The sequence below is a fragment of the Psittacula echo genome, assembly GCF_963264785.1.
Source record: "Psittacula echo genome assembly, chromosome: 6".
In the NCBI taxonomy this organism is placed as follows: domain Eukaryota; kingdom Metazoa; phylum Chordata; class Aves; order Psittaciformes; family Psittacidae; genus Psittacula; species Psittacula echo.
This window is the reverse complement of record NC_137743.1, coordinates 42,740,681-42,759,237: the sequence shown is the minus strand read 5'-3', so window position 1 is coordinate 42,759,237 and position 18,557 is coordinate 42,740,681. Positions and strand designations below refer to the sequence as shown.

Below are 18,557 nucleotides of genomic sequence, written 5' to 3'. Positions count from 1 at the left end.
ATGTTTGATATAAATGTTGCGAGAATAATTCATATTAGGTATGTACATGAAAACAGATGTGATTTGGATGGCACCACAGGATGTTTAGAAATGGAAATATCATTACCCTAGTAGTAACTCAAGACTATGAGGAAACTTGGCATCTTTAATCAGTTAAGACTGTATTAGCATAACAAAGTTAATTGCAATAAAGTAAATGATACTGATTAACGAACATTTTTCTCCACCTAAGACCTGCTATCTATTATATGCAAAAAATCAATGAGACAAATCCTGCCTCTGATTTGCTGAACTCCTTCTCCACAAGTCAAGGACAGAAGCGGTGTGTTTGTCTCCTGTAAGGCTGGTCCCCAAGCTGCGTATCTTTGCCTTCATGTCACAGGGGAAGGAACAAAGGCTGCTCTGCTTCCTGCTCCTGCTGATGAAGCTTGATGAAGTGCAAGCACACTGATACCAGAGGCTAAAACACTCGGTGAAAATGAACAGCTCTTCTAGCTACTGTGACAAAACTCTGGCTGGAGAAAAAAGGAGGTCTTGGCCCTGCTGTTACAGTGTTGTGCCCAATCCCAGGAATAGCCTAGGTTAATACCTGCATGACTTCTGTTATGGAGCTGTAGAAATAGTGACATCTCATAGGGCAACAGCAACCAGCCACAAGGGCAAGGGAGGGAACAGCCCTGGGCCTGTAACTGAGACCGGGGACACTGCTGTCCCTGCTTTCTCCATCACAAACACACAATGTCGCAAGCTTAAATTTGCAATGTGTTCTTCTTGAGCAGCTGTTATCACAGAGTATTCTTGATAAGGCATTTGGAAAAGTATAATTAGTGCTTATCCTCTGCAAATATAGATTACTTTGGGCCACATACTGTAGTCAGGGCAGTGTTATTTATATCCCTGCAAAATATCCAAGCATCAAACAACTTGTGCATTCTAGATTAGTCAAGATTTGGACCAGAATCGTGCATGAAAGCATCTTTCATAGGATCAGTGTCACCATAGTGCTGAACCTCTTGGGTTCCCCCTGCTTGCAGCAGGAGTCACTTCCCATCTCATTTTGGATTGGGTGCTTCAGGCCCTGACCTGGTTGGCATCAGCAAAGCCAAGGGCACATCCCTTTCTGTTGGAAAACATTGTGGTTTTCCCCTTAAATATGGTGCACTGGGTTTGTTCCCGTACAAAAGCAGTTCTCTGGATTATTTTAAAACCCACTGATCCTAAGAAGACAACAGCTCCTAGTATCTCCATGCCCTGGAGGCTGTTCGGCAAGAAGTGTGGCTGAGAACAGCAAAAGGCTGTAAGTCAGAGAACCAAGTTCACCATTGCAAAGATTTCCTTCCAAACTAGGTACAAATAAACCATGCCCTGGGTAGGAAGCCTTGCTGGGAGCTCTACATGCTATTTTTTAACTTTTGTTGCCACTTGAAGTCTTTCTCACATGTCGTGTGAGATGGTCCCTATATCCTTCTCTGTCTGATGCTCAGACCACAGCTGTGCTTCAAGGATACAACTCCCAAAGACATCTCAAGATAAATCTCTTCATTTAACTGTAATTTGTCCTGAAATTGTTGATTTGGGAAGATCATTGGCTTCACGCCTGGCTGGGTACTCCTGTGAGGTCTCTAGTCACGATGCTCTCTCTCAGCTGACTCATCCAGTTCAGTCTTAGATCATCTCCTTGGAAAACGTGGCCCAACATGGTAATCTTTCTTCTGGTGATGACCACACATTTCTCAGGGTTAGTCCGCTTTGCCTTCAGTTTGAGTACAAGAACTTTAGTACTGGCTCTGTCATCATGGGTCTAGCTATCCTCAGCTATTTCTGGGCTCTCCACAAAACCTCCTGTCTAACCTTTAAAAAACAGATTAGAATAGATCCCTTCCTCCTCCATTTGGAGAACAGAGCTGTATACGGGTATGGTGACCATCTCTGTGGAGAGCAGAGAACAAACTGAAGCAATTCTGCTGATTCCTAATGTCTCCTTTCTGTCTCAAGAAATACCTCTTTTTGTTTGTTTGTTTCTAAATCATTTGAAAAGGGGCATTTAAAAAGGACTATTTGTCTTCCCTGGGTGACACAAGGGCATCTAGTTCATATAGGAATAGCCATATGGTGTCAGACCTGAAGTCCCATATGTCTCCATCAGCATGTAGGAACACAAAACTGCTGCAGCAAGACTTTCCTGGTACCATGCTCAGTGACACAGGGCTTCTCACAGGTTCTGTTTGTGTTTAATAGCCCATGATTATTTTGAGCTAAAAATAAAGTGCTCTAAAGTCTTGGAAGAATTACCTGGTTTTCCTACACCAAGAAGCACTGACTTTCTCTGTCAGTTCAAAGTTATTCTCAGTAATGAATTAGCCCTTGTTCAGACCATACGTACTTTAACGGGCTCCTTGACTCTGCCTTGCTTGCTTGTGGCTGCTTCAGAGGCCAAATGCCTGAGTGCGTATTATACACTTGGGAGTCAAATGCGTATTGCTTTCATTTGGGAAAAAAAAAATCTATCAATCAACATTGCCACATTATCCAAGAGGATAACTGGATGCAAGAGGACATCTCCAACCCTGGCTGGCATAATCACAGCTTTTGTAAAATGTGTTTTTCATGTGCAAAATGTGTAGGGGCTTAAAATCATAATATGATAGTTTAAAATGCAACCATAATATCTTATTATAAAATAAACAACTCAGAAGAAAATACTTGTTCATTACCAGGAAGGTTTGTAGTGGCTACAGAAACTACAAAAGGATATTCAGGCTGCCATCAGTAGCTTAGGTATGACCAAAAAAGCCTCGGTGGGATCTTTAAACACACAGGCCACAAGTAGTTTGTTCTGTCTTCTTAAATCAGAGTAGAAATGCACTGGCTGAAGAGCAGGTTGACTTCAGAAATTTTCCACCAGGTAAAAACCAGCTTTGCCTAAGTATAACCAATAGAATTTTACCTTATGAAAAGTTCAAAGGTAGTTTTAGAGTTCAGGGGTGATGTAAGGATGGCACAAGTCACTATTTCAAATGAGCCTGCTTTGTAAACTTGCCCTGCAAAAACAGGCAACATCTGTTTGTTGTAAGACCATCTGCGTCAACCTCAACATTTAGCTGGAATTTCTCAAGCCAAAATTACAGGGAAGATAAAACAGAGGTTTTATGAAAGGAACAAGCTGCAAGCTTTTTGTGGAACAGGAAATATTTTACAGTTAGCAACAGATTCAAGTGTTACCTTTTTTATTTTAATCTTATTCTAACCCCATGATTTCCCAAAAATAGACTCACTCACCAGGAATGTCATGTTCATCTTGATTCAGGTAATGATATTTATACTTTTACATGGGATGGGATTAATTTTCCTATCCTGTTAATGCAGCATGTGATTAGTACATATCTTTACTGTACACATAGATGTATATTTTCTGTATCAGAAAGGAAAGCAACTGGCATTTTAAACTACTGACTGATAATTGTAGGTGTCTGCTTTTCATAAAGATTAAGGAATTCTTTTCAATATGATAAATAGTTATAAAACTCCCTTTTATACTAAATCAGTTCAAAAGCGAATGTATCCAGCAGTCATGGGTTGTGGGTCTATTGAAGAATTTTCTCCACCCCTCAAAGGCATGTATGTTAATGTAGTGAAAATGTATAGCCTCATATTATGGAGTAAAGGTACTGAAACTTCCCAAATTATGGTTGTTGGTACTAACACCTTGTACAATCAATGCTACAGATCAGATCTAGCCAGATTTTAATAAGGCTTATTGCACATCCACATCTAAAGAAGTGCAGTCAGTGCCTGAACAAAAGGGGATCATAACAAGCACTGAAGCAAAGCAAATTATTATCCTTGCATTTTAAGTAAAAGGTTTTACAAAATCAATATGCAGCCACACACCACTGACATATCAAATGCAAAAGTGAATTCCAACATGGAAAATCTGCCAAAAAGAAAAGATTTTACCCTGACATGAGTGAAGGAAACACAGCCATTCAATCAGGGTAAATGTCAGAAATCCAAAAGAAATAAGAACTCCCATTCTGCACAGGATTATTTCCTCAATCATAAAAGCAGTGACTTAAAAATGAGATTCTGATGCTTACGATACTCTGAAGCGTGACTTCAACCATCCTCAATGGACCAGCTCATTGCCTTCAACAAAACCACAGCAGACCTCATAATCCCCTAAAGAAAGCAGGAAGAAAAATGCTGGAGTTTGACCATGTTGTCAAGCAGCATCCCTCAATGTACAGCTTGTTTCTGTACAAGAGCATGCACAAAGATTTGTTTCCTCAACCATATGAATAACAACAAAGGAAAATTTGTCTGGACTGCTATTTTTGCCTGGCATGCATTCTGAGAAATTTGAGTCATACCCTCTTCCTGTTTCATTTCAAAAGAAGCTTTTCCTTCCCTTACATGCGGGGTCCCTCATTCATGGGCTGCTTCAGGAGTTTCCCTGACTCTGCATAGGATGGAGACTGTCTTTTTGGGGACCTGTCCTAGTGATGCTACTCACTCCTGGGCAAGGTGTACTATGCCCCATCCAACCTGAACTCCCTGGGTGTTGCATCCCCTTCTGCTGCCAAGGAAGGTTTGACTCTGATCTCTCTGTAACCAAACATACTGCAAATACCCAGGAACCTGAAGAGAGGTAGAACATCCCAACCATTTTCTAGATAAATCCTTCCTTCCTTTCTCTCTCTCTTTCTCTCTTCCTTTCTCTTTCTTTCTCTCTCTCTTTCTCTTTCTCTCTTTTTTCTCTTCTCTTTCTTTCTTCTTTTCTTTCTTTCTGTTCCTTCCTCCCTTCCTTCCTCCCTTCCTCCCTTCCTCCCTCCCTCCCTCCCTCCCTCCCTCCCTCCCTCCCTTCCTTCCTTCCTTCCTCCCTCCCTTCCTTCCTTCCTCCCTCCCTTCCTCCCTCCCTTCCTCCCTCCCTTCCTCCCTTCCTCCCTTCCTTCCTCCCTTCCTCCCTCCCTTCCTCCCTCCCTTCCTTCCTTCCTCCCTCCCTTCCTTCCTTCCTCCCTCCCTTCCTTCCTCCCTTCCTTCCTCCCTTCCTCCCTTCCTTCCTCCCTTCCTCCCTTCCTTCCTCCCTCCCTCCCTTCCTTCCTCCCTTCCTCCCTCCCTTCCTCCCTTCCTTCCTCCCTTCCTCCCTCCCTTCCTCCCTCCCTTCCTCCCTCCCTCCCTTCCTTCCTCCCTTCCTCCCTCCCTTCCTCCCTCCCTTCCTCCCTCCCTCCCTTCCTTCCTCCCTTCCTCCCTCCCTTCCTCCCTCCCTTCCTCCCTCCCTCCCTTCCTTCCTCCCTTCCTCCCTCCCTTCCTCCCTCCCTTCCTCCCTCCCTCCCTTCCTTCCTCCCTTCCTCCCTCCCTTCCTCCCTCCCTTCCTCCCTCCCTCCCTCCCTTCCTTCCTCCCTCCCTCCCTTCCTCCCTTCCTTCCTCCCTTCCTCCCTCCCTTCCTCCCTTCCTTCCTCCCTTCCTCCCTCCCTTCCTCCCTTCCTCCCTCCCTTCCTTCCTCCCTTCCTCCCTCCCTTCCTCCCTTCCTTCCTCCCTTCCTCCCTCCCTTCCTTCCTCCCTTCCTTCCTCCCTTCCTCCCTTCCTTCCTCCCTTCCTCCCTCCCTTCCTCCCTCCCTTCCTCCCTCCCTTCCTCCCTCCCTTCCTCCCTCCCTCCCTTCCTTCCTCCCTCCCTTCCTTCCTCCCTCCCTTCCTTCCTCCCTTCCTCCCTCCCTTCCTCCCTTCCTCCCTCCCTTCCTCCCTCCCTTCCTCCCTCCCTTCCTTCCTCCCTCCCTTCCTTCCTCCCTTCCTCCCTTCCTTCCTCCCTTCCTTCCTCCCTCCCTTCCTTCCTCCCTCCCTTCCTTCCTCCCTTCCTCCCTTCCTTCCTCCCTTCCTTCCTCCCTCCCTTCTTCCCTTCCTTCCTCCCTCCCTCCCTTCCTTCCTTCCTCCCTCCCTTCCTTCCTCCCTTCCTCCCTTCCTTCCTCCCTTCCTTCCTCCCTCCCTTCTTCCCTTCCTTCCTCCCTCCCTTCTTCCCTTCCTTCCTCCCTCCCTCCCTTCCTTCCTTCCTCCCTCCCTTCCTTCCTTCCTCCCTCCCTTCCTTCCTCCCTCCCTTCCTTCCTCCCTCCCTTCCTTCCTCCCTTCCTTCCTCCCTCCCTTCCTCCCTTCCTTCCTCCCTCCCTTCCTTCCTCCCTCCCTTCCTTCCTCCCTCCCTTCCTTCCTCCCTCCCTCCCTTCCTTCCTTCCTCCCTCCCTTCCTCCCTCCCTCCCTTCCTCCCTCCCTCCCTTCCTCCCTTCCTCCCTCCCTCCCTCCCTCCCTTCCTCCCTCCCTCCCTCCTTCCCTTCCTCCCTTCCTTCCTCCCTTCCTTCCTCCCTTCCTTCCTCCCTCCCTTCCTTCCTCCCTCCCTTCCTTCCTCCCTCCCTTCCTTCCTCCCTCCCTTCCTTCCTCTTTCCCTTCCTTCCTCCCTCCCTTCCTTCCTCCCTTCCTTCCTCCCTCCCTCCCTTCCTTCCTCCCTCCCTCCCTTCCTTCCTCCCTCCCTCCCTTCCTCCCTCCCTCCCTTCCTTGTGGATTCTTCATACATGTATAAAGAAAATAAGATGATTTTCACACCTTTTCACTTTTAGCATGGACTCAAAAGGCATTCCCGAAGCAGGACATGTTAGCACCATTTCTCTACCCTGCCTCTCTCCTAGGCCCACGCCCCAAGCACTTCAACCCTGTATAAAGAAGAGTCAATTAATTTCCTTAATGAACTGTAAATCCAATCTGCAACTCCCTTTTCCTTTATCCAAGCTAAAAGCATTACTAACATGAACTGATTTTGAGGGGCAAGCAGACAAAAGTTTTTAATTTGTTACCAGACTTCAACGGGGAAGTTAAGGATTTTCTAGACAAAAGACTAAGAGTCAGTTAACTCCAGCTGAATGACTCTTTCTGTTCATTTTCCTTTTATGCTGCAATTGCTAATGGTGCTAAAAGAAAGACCCCAATGACTGACATGCTGGTTCATTCCCGTTATTGAAATCTGTGCTCTGAAACACAGCCAGGATCAGCTGAGCTCTGGGCAAAGCTGCAAAGCAAATCAGCATCTTTCCTCTGCAAAGCTCTGTTTGCCATCAACTCTGGTTTTGGGTGAAGCAAAACATTTCCAAAAGCACACATGGATTATACAGTTTGTTCACAGCCCATGCTGCCTGGAAAAGATTAAAACAGCTAAATATGCAACAGCTAAAACTACACAAACTGTGAATGCAGAAAACTGATTTGCAATCAGTTTGAGTGTGAGATATATTGATAGCTGGTATGGATTGCCTTTGCTACCGTTGCCGTGATATACTTTTGACATGGCTGCGGACGTTGGGGAAGACAGAAATAACATCTGTCTTCATTTTAGCAGTAAAGGGATCTACAAGTTAATTCTTGATATTTGCTTCTCCTCTTGTGTCAGAGTATTGGCAAGTACAATAATGTCTGTAGCTTCCTAATGCCTCCCCATCTTTCAAATATAGATGAGAAGAAACCTAAGCTTCACAAAACAGGGCAGTGAAGAGCACACAGAGAAGAAAAGTGACCCAGCAGTGAGTTGTTACCTCCTGTGGAAATAAAAGAAAAAGAAAAATGACAAAGTTAACTAGTCCAGATAAGAAAGAAACTTCAGCTGGAACTTAAAGTGCCTCCAAACTTCTTGGAGTCCCTAAGAAGTATCTGTAAAACAGCCTGCTACATCCATTGGCAGACAAAACTTGTCTAAGTGGTCTGGGTTTTTCTAATGATACTATGGATGAAAAACACTTTCTTAAAGCAAAAAAACTATGAACAGCAATAGAAAATGTCAAAGGAATTGAAAAGCAGTATCATAAGAATAACTTAATGCCTTAGGATTGGGAGAAATGTTACTACACAACATTCTATTTACTGAATCTATTAAAAAGATTGCTTGGTCATGAAGAAAATCTGTCTTAGGTGAGTGTTTTAATTTTAGAAAGCTGCTGACCAGCCGTGGCTCTACAGCTGCTGAATAAATTGTCAAACTGCCCCCGTTTCCAGTTTTTCATCCTGAATGATTTAGCAAGACGTGGCTTTGTGCCCTGGTTTCAGCTGTAACAGTTACTTTTTCTGGTGCAGTGCTGTATTTCGGCTTCAGTCTGAGAACAGTGCTAATAACACACCATTGTTTTAGTTGTTGCCAAGTAGCGCTTACCCTAATCAAGGACTTTTCAGTCTCATGCTCTGCCAGTGAGGAGGGACACAAGAAGCTGGGAGGAAGCAGAGACAGGACACCTGACACAAGCTAGCCAAAAGGGTATTCCATACCACTGCATGTCATGCTCAGCATATAAACTGGGGGGAGTCACTCAGAAGGCCCATATCGCTGCTCAGGTGGGGATGGGTATAGGTCAGCTGGTGGTGAGAAATTGTATTGTGCTTCACTTGTGTTTTCTGATCTTTCTTTCGTTTCTGTTGTTGTTGTTGTTGTTGTTGCTGTTCCCTATTATTCTCATCAATATTGTTATTGTTGGTGTTATCTCTATTATCAGTATATTGTACTTTATTTTAGTTATTAAACTGTTCTTATCTCAATCTGCAGGTTTTACATTCTTTCGATTCTTCTCCCCATCCCATCCAGGTGAGCAAAGGGTTGCATGATACTCAGTTGCCGGCTGGGTTTAAAACATGACACTTTGCATGCAGTCTGGTAGAGTTTGATTAATTTCACACCCACTCCTAAAGCTGACTTTTTCTGAAGCTCTGTCAGAGCTTTTCCATCCCTCTTTTCATGCAGGGATGGATGGCACTGGGCAGGGAAGGTCACACTCTTGGCACTGTCGCAGTAACACCCCTGTTTTCTTGGGCAAGAAGTTTGGTCATAAAAGTGTACCATAGGCTTGAACCTCTGGTCAGAAGCAGAGTAGGGCAACAAGGCACAGGACTGAAGCACTGTCTCACCAAGCTCAGTATCTGCTATTAGAGGCAGACAAACCACCTCATTCTTCTCACCATGCTTGGTAAGTTTATCTTGAGGTCAGGTAGGTCATTTCCTTCTGGAAGGCTGTTCCCAAAGCTGCCCTTTCCAGATTAGAAACCTCCTAATGTCCAGCCTGTATTTACTCACATCTGGTTTGCACCCATCTGCATGTCCTCTCATAAGACATGCATCATGCCAGCAGCACTTCTGTGCAGTTCCGCACCTGAGTGAATGGGACTGTGGATGGCCAGCACTGTGTACTCAGCTTTCCAGATACAACTGCAGCAATACCCATGGTGGGTAGCATTAATCTTTCCCTATCTCTACTGATAATGCCTATTCTGACTCATATTTGCCCTAACGTGGCCATGCTGCATAGATGGCTCACAGTTGCCCAGAGATCAGTCTGTCTGCTCGAGCTTTTCTCTCCCTTTGTTATTCTGAGCTGATGAGTTTGGAGTAAAAATCCCTGTCATTTGGTACAAGAGCACAATTTTTCACCATTAATTTTCTGCCCATCTCTGACCGGTTGTTTTCTGCAATGGATCACTGTCAAGCTTTGGGCTGTCAGCAGACCTCATTATTATGGCTTTCTTTTGGCCATCCAAGCCCAAACCCAGTCTGACAGAAACATTAAAAAAAGGGTTGTCAGTGAATTAATTGTTACACTTGCCAATTCTTTCACGATTCACTGTTGTAACTGGTCCCTTGCCTTGAGCATGTCACAGTGTCTGAGGTTTTTCCCTAGCTTCTATTGGGTGAAAATACAAGGCAGAAATGTACCTTTTCCATATACAGAGCACACGTTCATATTGTGTAGTTTCTCTCCTCCTCTTACTTATCTGAAAAAGGAAACTGTTAGTATTTATTTTCACTCTTGGAAAACCCAGTTTGGCTGCATTTTGAGGGTTTCTGAATTTATGTATGCATTTTTCCAAGACATTCCATGTCCTGACTGTGGTTGTTGTGTGTGATCATGCTGCTCAAGAACTGGACGGGCTTGACATGCTCCAGAAAGACAAGCCACATAATTAAGGTGTTGCCATGTGATGGAATTGCCTACACAGGGTGAAGCCACACTGCAAGACCAGAAACTCTACTTGCAAAGAGGTCAAGCCACTTAGGATCCCCAAAGGTTTCTGTATTTTCTGGGAGAACAAGCCATGTGACACACAGCCTCATTACAACATAGCCATGCTGATCAAGTCATGCAAACAATACCATGCCAGCAAGGAGCCCAGGTTAAAGCACTCGGGGTTTTTGAGAGCGCCGTGTTTCCCATACATGACCAAACGTGATATTTCAAGTGCTGGGTGGCTAACTGAAAAAGCAGAGTAGCAAAAGGCCATCAGAACAGAGATGTAAGCATAGTTACAGAGATGTAGTTGTACTCAGGGTTAATCGAGGTCTAGCATTAGCAAGCAGGTACTGGCTCCTCCATAATTATAAACCATTTAAACAAACCAGCCAGATGGAAAAGCAGGCCCTAAGGAGCCTGAGAAATGACTTTGACCCCAACCCCAAGGGAGTCACACTGAGCAGCTTTAGAGTAGCCACCCTTTGCAATGGGAGGGAGGGACCAGAAAGGTGATCTCCAGACCGAGCAGCCCAGTCATAGACCTCCCATTTTCAACTGTTGGTAAGTCATAGTGCTGCAATTCCCAAACTGGAGTGACATGCAAGGCAGGTAGCAACCAAAAGTATTAGGAATATCTCTCCATTAGGATAGACTGGACAAGATCTGAATTCAGCCCTTGCTGTGAAAAGCAACAGTTGTCAGTGGATGCATTGTTTCTTTTCCGGTTCTCTGTCTGCTAACCAAAATGTGGAATGAGCTAAGGAAAACACCATTACTTTACATATGAGCAACGAACATGTTCCTGCTCCCTGCTTGTATGCACAGAAGACAAAAGACTCCCCAAAAGAACAGGAAGTGCCTCTGAAAAGCCTACATTTCAAAAGGGAGCATTGAGGATCTGGCAGTGCCCCAAGATTAAAGTGATTTTGCCACTACAGTACAAAAACATCATCCAAAATGAGCACCACTCTGCTGACATGGCTTTGCACTGGAAGGCAGAGATATGATGCCAACTGACAGAGGATCAACAGCCCGGGTTTCTGGATGCCACCATCTAGCCCAGCAGCAGCAGTAATTCAGCTTTGCCTGCTGTGCACAAACACAATTGTGAGGCAATATTTTGTGAGCCAGTAAAGTTTGCAGGGAATAGGGCTACCCTCCCCATGGGAAAAATAAAAGCAGTTCAGTTATCATTGGAACTAGATAATCTTAAGGTCCTTTCCAACCCCAACTATTCTATAACTCTATGTTACAGAGTACACAAGAAACTCCCAAGCTCATGTGCTGGTGCATCATCTCCAAGTGTGAAGACATGACCCAAAAGCAGGCTAAGTAGCTCCAAGCCCACCCCCTTCACCTCCTCTGAGTCTCCACCACACACCCTCATATTTCTGACCTTCTTTATGCCAGATCAAATCCACCATCAGGTTGTCCCTACCTTGCCTCATCCCCTCTGCCCAGGCCAAGAGCCAGAACAGTAACACATGTTTATGTAGATCTTCATACCTGGACTGTTATCTGAGCCTTGGCCAGGCTGAGCCTAGCCCCAGCCTGCAGCCCTTCCACTGCTGCCAAAAGCCAGCGACTTCATGTGTGCAGGGTTCATCCAGTTAATAAGATAAAATTTGGTTGTTTGGAGCATGCAGTGCCTCTGGATATTGCTTGCTTTGCTTTCTGACTTCAAAAGTTGAAATTAGCTTGCTTACAGAGAATAACTAAACACCACATGAATAGAGGATATCCTTCGGCTCTGAGCTACCTCTGCTGAAGCTTTTCAGACCTAATTCTGAAGATGACACACCGCAGCGAGACCAGGATGTCCAAATAGCACCACTCCCGTGTTTCTTACATTTCTGCTACTTTAGGACTGTGAAGCTCAAAAGCTGACAAAAACTTACCTTATTTGTTCTCCTAAACCCATAGCTGGCCATCAGATAACAAGGAATACTGCCAGTCAGCAGGAAGAGATCCTTGCTTGGAGATCTGTTCCTTGAAAGTAAAGAAAATGAAAGGACAGTTTGCATGAGAAAGTAAACTGAACACAAAATTAGAGGCCAACACTTTTTCCTCTCTGGACCTTTTAATTACTATAGCTGGTTTTAAAAACGTTACACAGAGAGCTGTAAACCTAGAACCATTTGTTGCTTCTACAGCTACAGGCAGTGAATTCTGTACTATATGAATTATCTGAGTGTGAGCACTCAGACTAGCAACTGGAGCAATTTCTTCACTCCTGAAAAGACCAGCTAATAGCATACACTCTGCTGGGGACATATTAATATAACGTTTTCTCTGCCCTTTGAGTGCTAAAGAAATGTATCACCATTAACGGCAGTTACGGGCCATCAAAGTACCGAGGAACAGGAAGGCTTTATAAGAAAAAAAGTGTTTTCAGAAGAGGTTAGTGAATTAACTTTCTAAGTTGCATTTCAAATGTAGCTTGGTTTGGAAATTGATGCACCTGTAAGGAAAATCCATAGAAGAAGCAGAAATAAGGAAATTATTCAAGACATTTCTTTGAAACTGATTTCACTGCACTCTAAGAGAATAAAAAAGTGCCAGTGAATTGAAATGTGACTTATGAATTAACCATCCCCCAGCATCACCATACTTGAAGATGCAAAGAAACAAAAAAGATAAAGGAGAACCAAAGAGAGAACAATTTGTTACGGCTGCATTTGGAGCAGGCATGTTTGTACTATTTTTTTTTTTGGCCTCTAATTTACACATAAAGAAGACACATCAAGGACCAAAATAAGACATCACAATACTTGTAGAGAGTGAAAATGACAACTTGGCTGCTATGTAAATGCTTTCTCCTGAGTTTCGGGGTATGAAGTGGAGCTGTTCTCCAGAGAAAAGATAATGCTCTATGGGAGGAAAAGCTTTGAAGTAGAAAAAGTGGTATTTTCAGCACCCAGAGGCTGCACTTGACTAAGCAGCATCAGGCAGGTTGGTATCTATCCAATTTTTAACACACTTGGCCTGTTTGTCTCTGTTGATCTGAGCAATCGTTCACATACCTCAACTTAGGCTGCGTAGGCACTATGCATCTGAATCATCTGGTCTTTCTTTATTTCTGAAGGTGACAAACACCCTGCACAGAAATTCTGAAAAGAGCCTGGCTTCATGTGCAACCATTCAAACAAAGCAACATTTTCAGCTGAGAGCAGCACTAAAAAATTTCCTGTGTAACCAGTGGCCACAAAGCCCTCTATGGACGCAGACTCCATCAAATATGAAACATGATGTAAAAGCAACTCTTTCTCTTGATGTTTTCACACAGTATCACAGTATCACAGTATGTTAGAGATTGGAAGGGACCTCAAAAGATCATCTAGTCCAATCTCCCTGCCAGAGCAGGAACACCTAGATAAGGTCACACAGGAATGTGTCCAGGCGGGTTTTGAATGTCTCCAGAGAAGGAGACTCCACAACCCCCCTGGGCAGCCTGTTCCAGTGTTCCGTCACCCTCACTGAGAAGAAGTTTCTTCTCAAGTTTAAGTGGAACCTCTTGTGTTCCAGTTTGTACCCATTACCCCTTGTCCTATCATTGTTTGCCACTGAGAAGAGCCTGGCTCCATCCTCATGACACTCCCCCTTTATATATTTATATACACTAATAAGGTCCCCCCGCAGTCTCCTCTTCTCCAAACTATAGAGACCCAGCTCCCTCAGCCTTTCCTCATAAGGGAGATGCTCCACTCCCTTAATCATCTTAGTTGCCCTGCGCTGGACTCTCTCCAGCAGGTCCCTGTCCTTCTTGAACTGAGGGGCCCAGAACTGGACACAATATTCCAGGTGCGGTCTCACCGGGGCAGAGTAGAGGGGAAGGAGGACCTCCCTCGACCTACTGACCACCCCCCTTCTAATACACCCCAGGATGCCATTGGCCTTCTTGGCCACAAGGGCACAGTGTTGGCTCATGGTCATCCTGCTGTCCACTAGGACCCCCAGGTCCCTCTCCCCTACACTACTCTCTAACAGGTCGTTCCCCAACCTATACTGGAACCTGGGGTTGTTCCTGCCCAGATGCAGGACTCTACACTTTCCCTTGTTATATTTCATCAAGTTTCTCCCTGCCCAACTCTCCAGCCTGTCCAGGTCCCGCTGGATGGCAGCACAGCCTTCTGGCGTGTCAGCCACTCCTCCCAGCTTGGTGTCATCAGCAAACTTGCTGACAGTACACTCAATTCCCTCATCTAAATCATTGATGAATATATTAAATAATACTGGTCCCATATTAAATAATACTGGTCCCAAATATTTCAAATATTAGAAGGGGAAATAGAGGCAACTCTTCATTGAACAATATGTGATGGATAACATTTTCCCCATCTTAATAGATACATAGAAAAAAAATCGTGAAAGCCATTTAAAATACATAACTGAATGTGATATACTAAGATGTGACAATTCAATGTGATATGATAGAGCAAGTAAGGGATTGAGTGGGGGGAGACTGCCTTCACTTGACAATTCAGGACACAGAATTCCATAGAAACTGTGATCGCAGATCAGTTTTTATTTAACTGCCTTTTAAATTCACATTTTTTAAATCTAAATATTTATGATCTTTAATGAAAAACTCTATGAGTTCTTTTTCTCCTTCATACACATAAGCTCATGTACACATTGCTGTAATATGCTGTCATCTTCCTACTAAAACAAATTACAGATTTGTTACAGTGAATAATTATGCAGAAGAGGGAATTTATATTTTTCTTAGTATTTTATAAAATACCCTCGATAGTTTTCAAAACAACTTAAAATAGTATTTTCTGAAAACTGCACTGTATGCAGTTTTGTGCTGGTTTTGTTATAAAAGATTATATGCTAGAAATTACATTAAATGGTTAGATATGCCTAACATAAATTAAAGAAGATCATATGAAATGATAATGGAGTATTTGCATTTTCCCCCCTTTGAAATTGCTAAAATTTCAGAGAGGAGAAAATTACTCCAAATTACTTAGCCACAAGGAAACATGACAATGTAGTCCTGCACAATATCACTGGGAGACAGCTAAGCCACACCACCATAGAGAGCCCTTAACTTTGTCCAGAAACTTTAAAACACATACTTTTATTTCCCCTTTCTGTCTCAGCTTTAAAGGCTTTGCCTACCCTAACTGTTTGCACATTATCATATCATTACATTAACACCCTGTTTCAGTTTTTAATGAGGTGGAATAATAATTTTATAGAACCACTTACATCCAAAAGAGCTGTGCTAGACAAGTGATCACAATGCTTTTGTTTGTCTCACTGGTTTTGAATTATCACTGGTTTAGAGTAGACAATGTCCTATTTTATTAAACAATAACTAGTTATTATCTTCACCTTCTTGCACAAACTTGTATTTTTCATGTTTAACCTGAGCCCTTTCCAGCAGAGCTCCATAACCAGTGAAATGCATATGCAGTCATTAAGAGTTTATCTGCTTAATGTGCTAGCAGTTAAAAAGAGGCACGGTGGGTGTTCCACCTCTTCTGAATCATCATGGGATTGTTCCCCTTTCTTTCAGATCCTTTAAAATAGATTAAAGATAGCAGTAGAGTCTTGTAGGGTCTTGGACTGCCAAGTGCATCAATTCTTGAGGGAGCGAGTAGATGCTGTCCAGGAACATATTTCATATATCCAGAAATCCTTCCAGAATGTTGGTGTAAAATCACCTTGTGCATGAAAACACTTCTTGGAATATTTTAAATACAAAATAAAAGTCTAGGAACAGGAACAGACTATTGGGTTGTTTACATTTGTTGTGTCCTGATAGAGAATCAGGCTTTGCTCCTCTTTCCTGAAGTTACTGTTTAGAAGACTTATGTTATGAGTGCCAGACCTGTCTGCCACTCAGCACTGTATTTGCTTGGTACTTACCTACAACTTCCTCAAGATCCCAGCACAGGAAAAGCAGCATGCTGTGCAAGGCTCAGATGAACAGGCTACAAAGGGCAACAGGAACAGTGAAGTACTTGGCACTACACCCCAGACGCAGCTGAAACACAAGTCCCAACAGAACAACTAAGTGCATTATCACTGAAGTGGAATTAATCTGTAGACAGCTAACATACATGCTGCTAGGTATGAAGAGATCACAAATCCAACCCCTTATTAGTTGCATCTCTATGAAACATACAGAACGAAATTCTCACTGTCAAAAATTTTTGCTATATACCCTGAAACTCTCCATTATACATGGTAAGAAGTAACCTTTCACACAACAGAGGATTGAGCCAAAGCCTTCACCGAGGTAGTTTAGCTTGCATACTGTACTATTTCCTTTCCTAAAGCCACCAGGAAACATGACAATGTAGTCCTGCACAATATCACTGGGAGACAGCTAAGCCACACCACCATAGACAGCCCTTAACTTTGTCCAGAAACTTTAAAACACATACTTTCATTTCCCCTTTCTGTCTCAGCTTTAAAGGCTTTCCCTACCCTAACTGTTTGTACATTATCATATCATTACATTAACACCTTGTTTTGTTTTTTAATGAGGTGGAAGACAGATGAGAGACGTATTTTCCAACAGAATTTCAGTTGACTAAATATATAATGAAAAACTTTATTCAGTGACAATTCTCAATTGTATGCGCAATAGCCTGACTGTGTAGGCAGGGTGCAAAGTAGCTGATCTTTCTGTATATAAAACGTAGGTCTCACCAGGACATGCTATAGGTCAAAAGCCAAGCCCTTTTCCAGAGGCTTGAGATGTTTCTGTTAACCTCAAGCCTTGGTTCTCTTACAAGTAACTCAGTTTCCTTAGCTACCTATTTAGTAGTGAGGGTTTTCTTTAAAATGGGTATCATCAGCACTGGGGATGGGGGTTTTTTTGCTTATGCCTTTGCTCAAAGTGTTTTATAACCATCACGTCACTGGCAGGCTCAGGCTTTTCCACAGGATGCCTTTGTTTTTCTAAGCCTTTCTAAGCTTTTATGCATAGGCCGTTACAATGCCATCACGCTGTGCCACCAGTGATGCCAGTGGGATGTGAGGATTATAAACAATACTGGTGTCTTTCTGGACACCACTCCTGACTGGAAGCATCCCTGGCTGCAAACTTCATGCTCCCACATGTTCAACTTTTCCACAGCTCCCTATTTCCACATGAACTCACTCCTGTTGGGAACACATAAACCCTGTTACAAAACCCTGACAGCCTGCACTGCCCTTGATCTGCAATGCCATCCCCAGCAGTAGCGACCCATGATCCCCTAGTCAGCAATGCTACCTAAACTGTTGACTGGAATTTGTCAGCTTTTGGGCAAAAAGAGGAAAAAAAAAAGCCCTCAAAAGCCTCTTCTTAAGCTTTGCTTGCCCAACTTATTGGCCGGTGTGGAGGATAATGCACCCCATGTTGAAGGCCAAGCCCTGCCAAAGCAAGCACAAGGGGGGGGGGGGGGGTATTTAGCATCATGAGGAGCCATAAATGGGTCAAAAAGGTTTGTGGGGTTTTTTTTTCCCCTCACGGGTGAAGTGCTATGGGGAGCTACCATGACCTGAGGGAAGCCACCACCTCCCGGTTGCCTCACATCTCGTCTGGCTAGTGCCCACCCAAGGAAGGAGCAAGCGTAGGGGTGAGAATCGGGGTCTTTAGTGTCCTGAGGAGCCATAAATGAGTCATAAAGGCGGGGTTTTAACGCACAGGTACAGCCCCGAGAGACCGAGCCCGGCCGGAGGGCATCCCCCGCTCTATACGAAACGCTGCCCTCATCCGGTTGCTAGCTCGCCGGGCTGAGGCGCGCCCTCGCGGGAGAGGGGGAGGAGGGCGGGGCAACTCCGCTCCGCCTCTTCCTGCGGGAGCCGTGCAGTTGCGGCTATGGCGTCGCTGCGGGTGGGAGCTGTGTTCCTTTCTGCTGTTTTCCTCCTTTTGCTGGAGGTGGCGAGCGAGGGATTGAACGGCTATTTCGGCACTAAGTCGCGCTACGAGGATGTGAACCCGTACCTGGTGCGCGACCCGCTGTCTCTGGGTCCCGCCGCGGCCGGGTCCGGGCTGCCGCCCTCCTGCGCACCGCTGCAGCTCCGCGCCTTGCTCCGCCACGGCACCCGCTACCCCACGGCCGAGCAGATCCGTCGCCTGGGCGACCTTCACGCTCGCCTCCTCCGCCGCCGCGCCGCCGCTGACGGAGGATCGGCCGCAGCAGCCTGCCCCGTCGCCGCCGACCTAGCCGCCTGGCAGATGTGGTATAACGCGAGCCTCGACGGGCGGCTGGCGCCGCAGGGCCGGCGCGATATGGAGCACTTGGCCCGTCGTTTGGCCGCCCGCTTCCCCGCCCTCTTCGCCGCCCGCCGTCGGCTGGTGCTGTCCAGCAGCTCCAAGCACCGCTGCCTGCAGAGCGGCGCCGCCTTCCGCCGCGGGCTCGGGCCGTCCTTCAGCCTCGGCGGCGACGGTAAGACCGGGCGCACATCTGTCCCACCTTCCCTGAGCGAGCCTTGCTCTCTCCCTGGCGAGCCCCGGCTCTTGCTGAGGGAGCCCCCACGTCCTCCCCGCTGCCAGTCTCATGTCCCGCGTCCCCAGGCTGATGGGGACCC

General features: G+C 45.3%; 1 protein-coding gene and 1 long non-coding RNA gene across 6 annotated transcripts in view; one reads left to right on the top strand and one right to left on the bottom strand.

Moving 5' to 3' along the window:
- Positions 1–223: 223 nt before the first annotated feature.
- Positions 224–18,090, bottom strand: LOC308223061. 4 transcript variants are annotated; one of them, XR_013957238.1, is made up of 5 exons: positions 17,971–18,090; positions 15,900–16,017; positions 11,918–12,008; positions 4,098–4,179; positions 224–2,922 (listed from the first exon to the last, which is right to left on the bottom strand). It is a non-coding gene; the product is annotated as an uncharacterized lncRNA (long non-coding RNA). The 4 variants fall into 4 exon arrangements; XR_013957240.1 differs by lacking the exons at positions 11,918–12,008; positions 15,900–16,017; positions 17,971–18,090 and adding exons at positions 4,371–4,459; positions 4,546–4,771; XR_013957239.1 differs by lacking the exons at positions 11,918–12,008; positions 15,900–16,017; positions 17,971–18,090 and having other exon boundaries at positions 224–1,753; positions 2,715–2,922; positions 4,098–4,771.
- The window catches only part of MINPP1 (multiple inositol-polyphosphate phosphatase 1), a 24,104-nt gene continuing 23,358 nt past the window's right edge, over positions 17,812–18,557 (top strand). For both annotated transcript variants that reach the window (XM_080621693.1, XM_080621692.1), the window contains exon 1: positions 17,812–18,415. In XM_080621693.1, the coding sequence (XP_080477819.1) occupies positions 17,845–18,415 (571 nt within the window). In that variant the 5' untranslated portion in view covers positions 17,812–17,844. The remainder of the gene's footprint in view (positions 18,416–18,557) is intronic.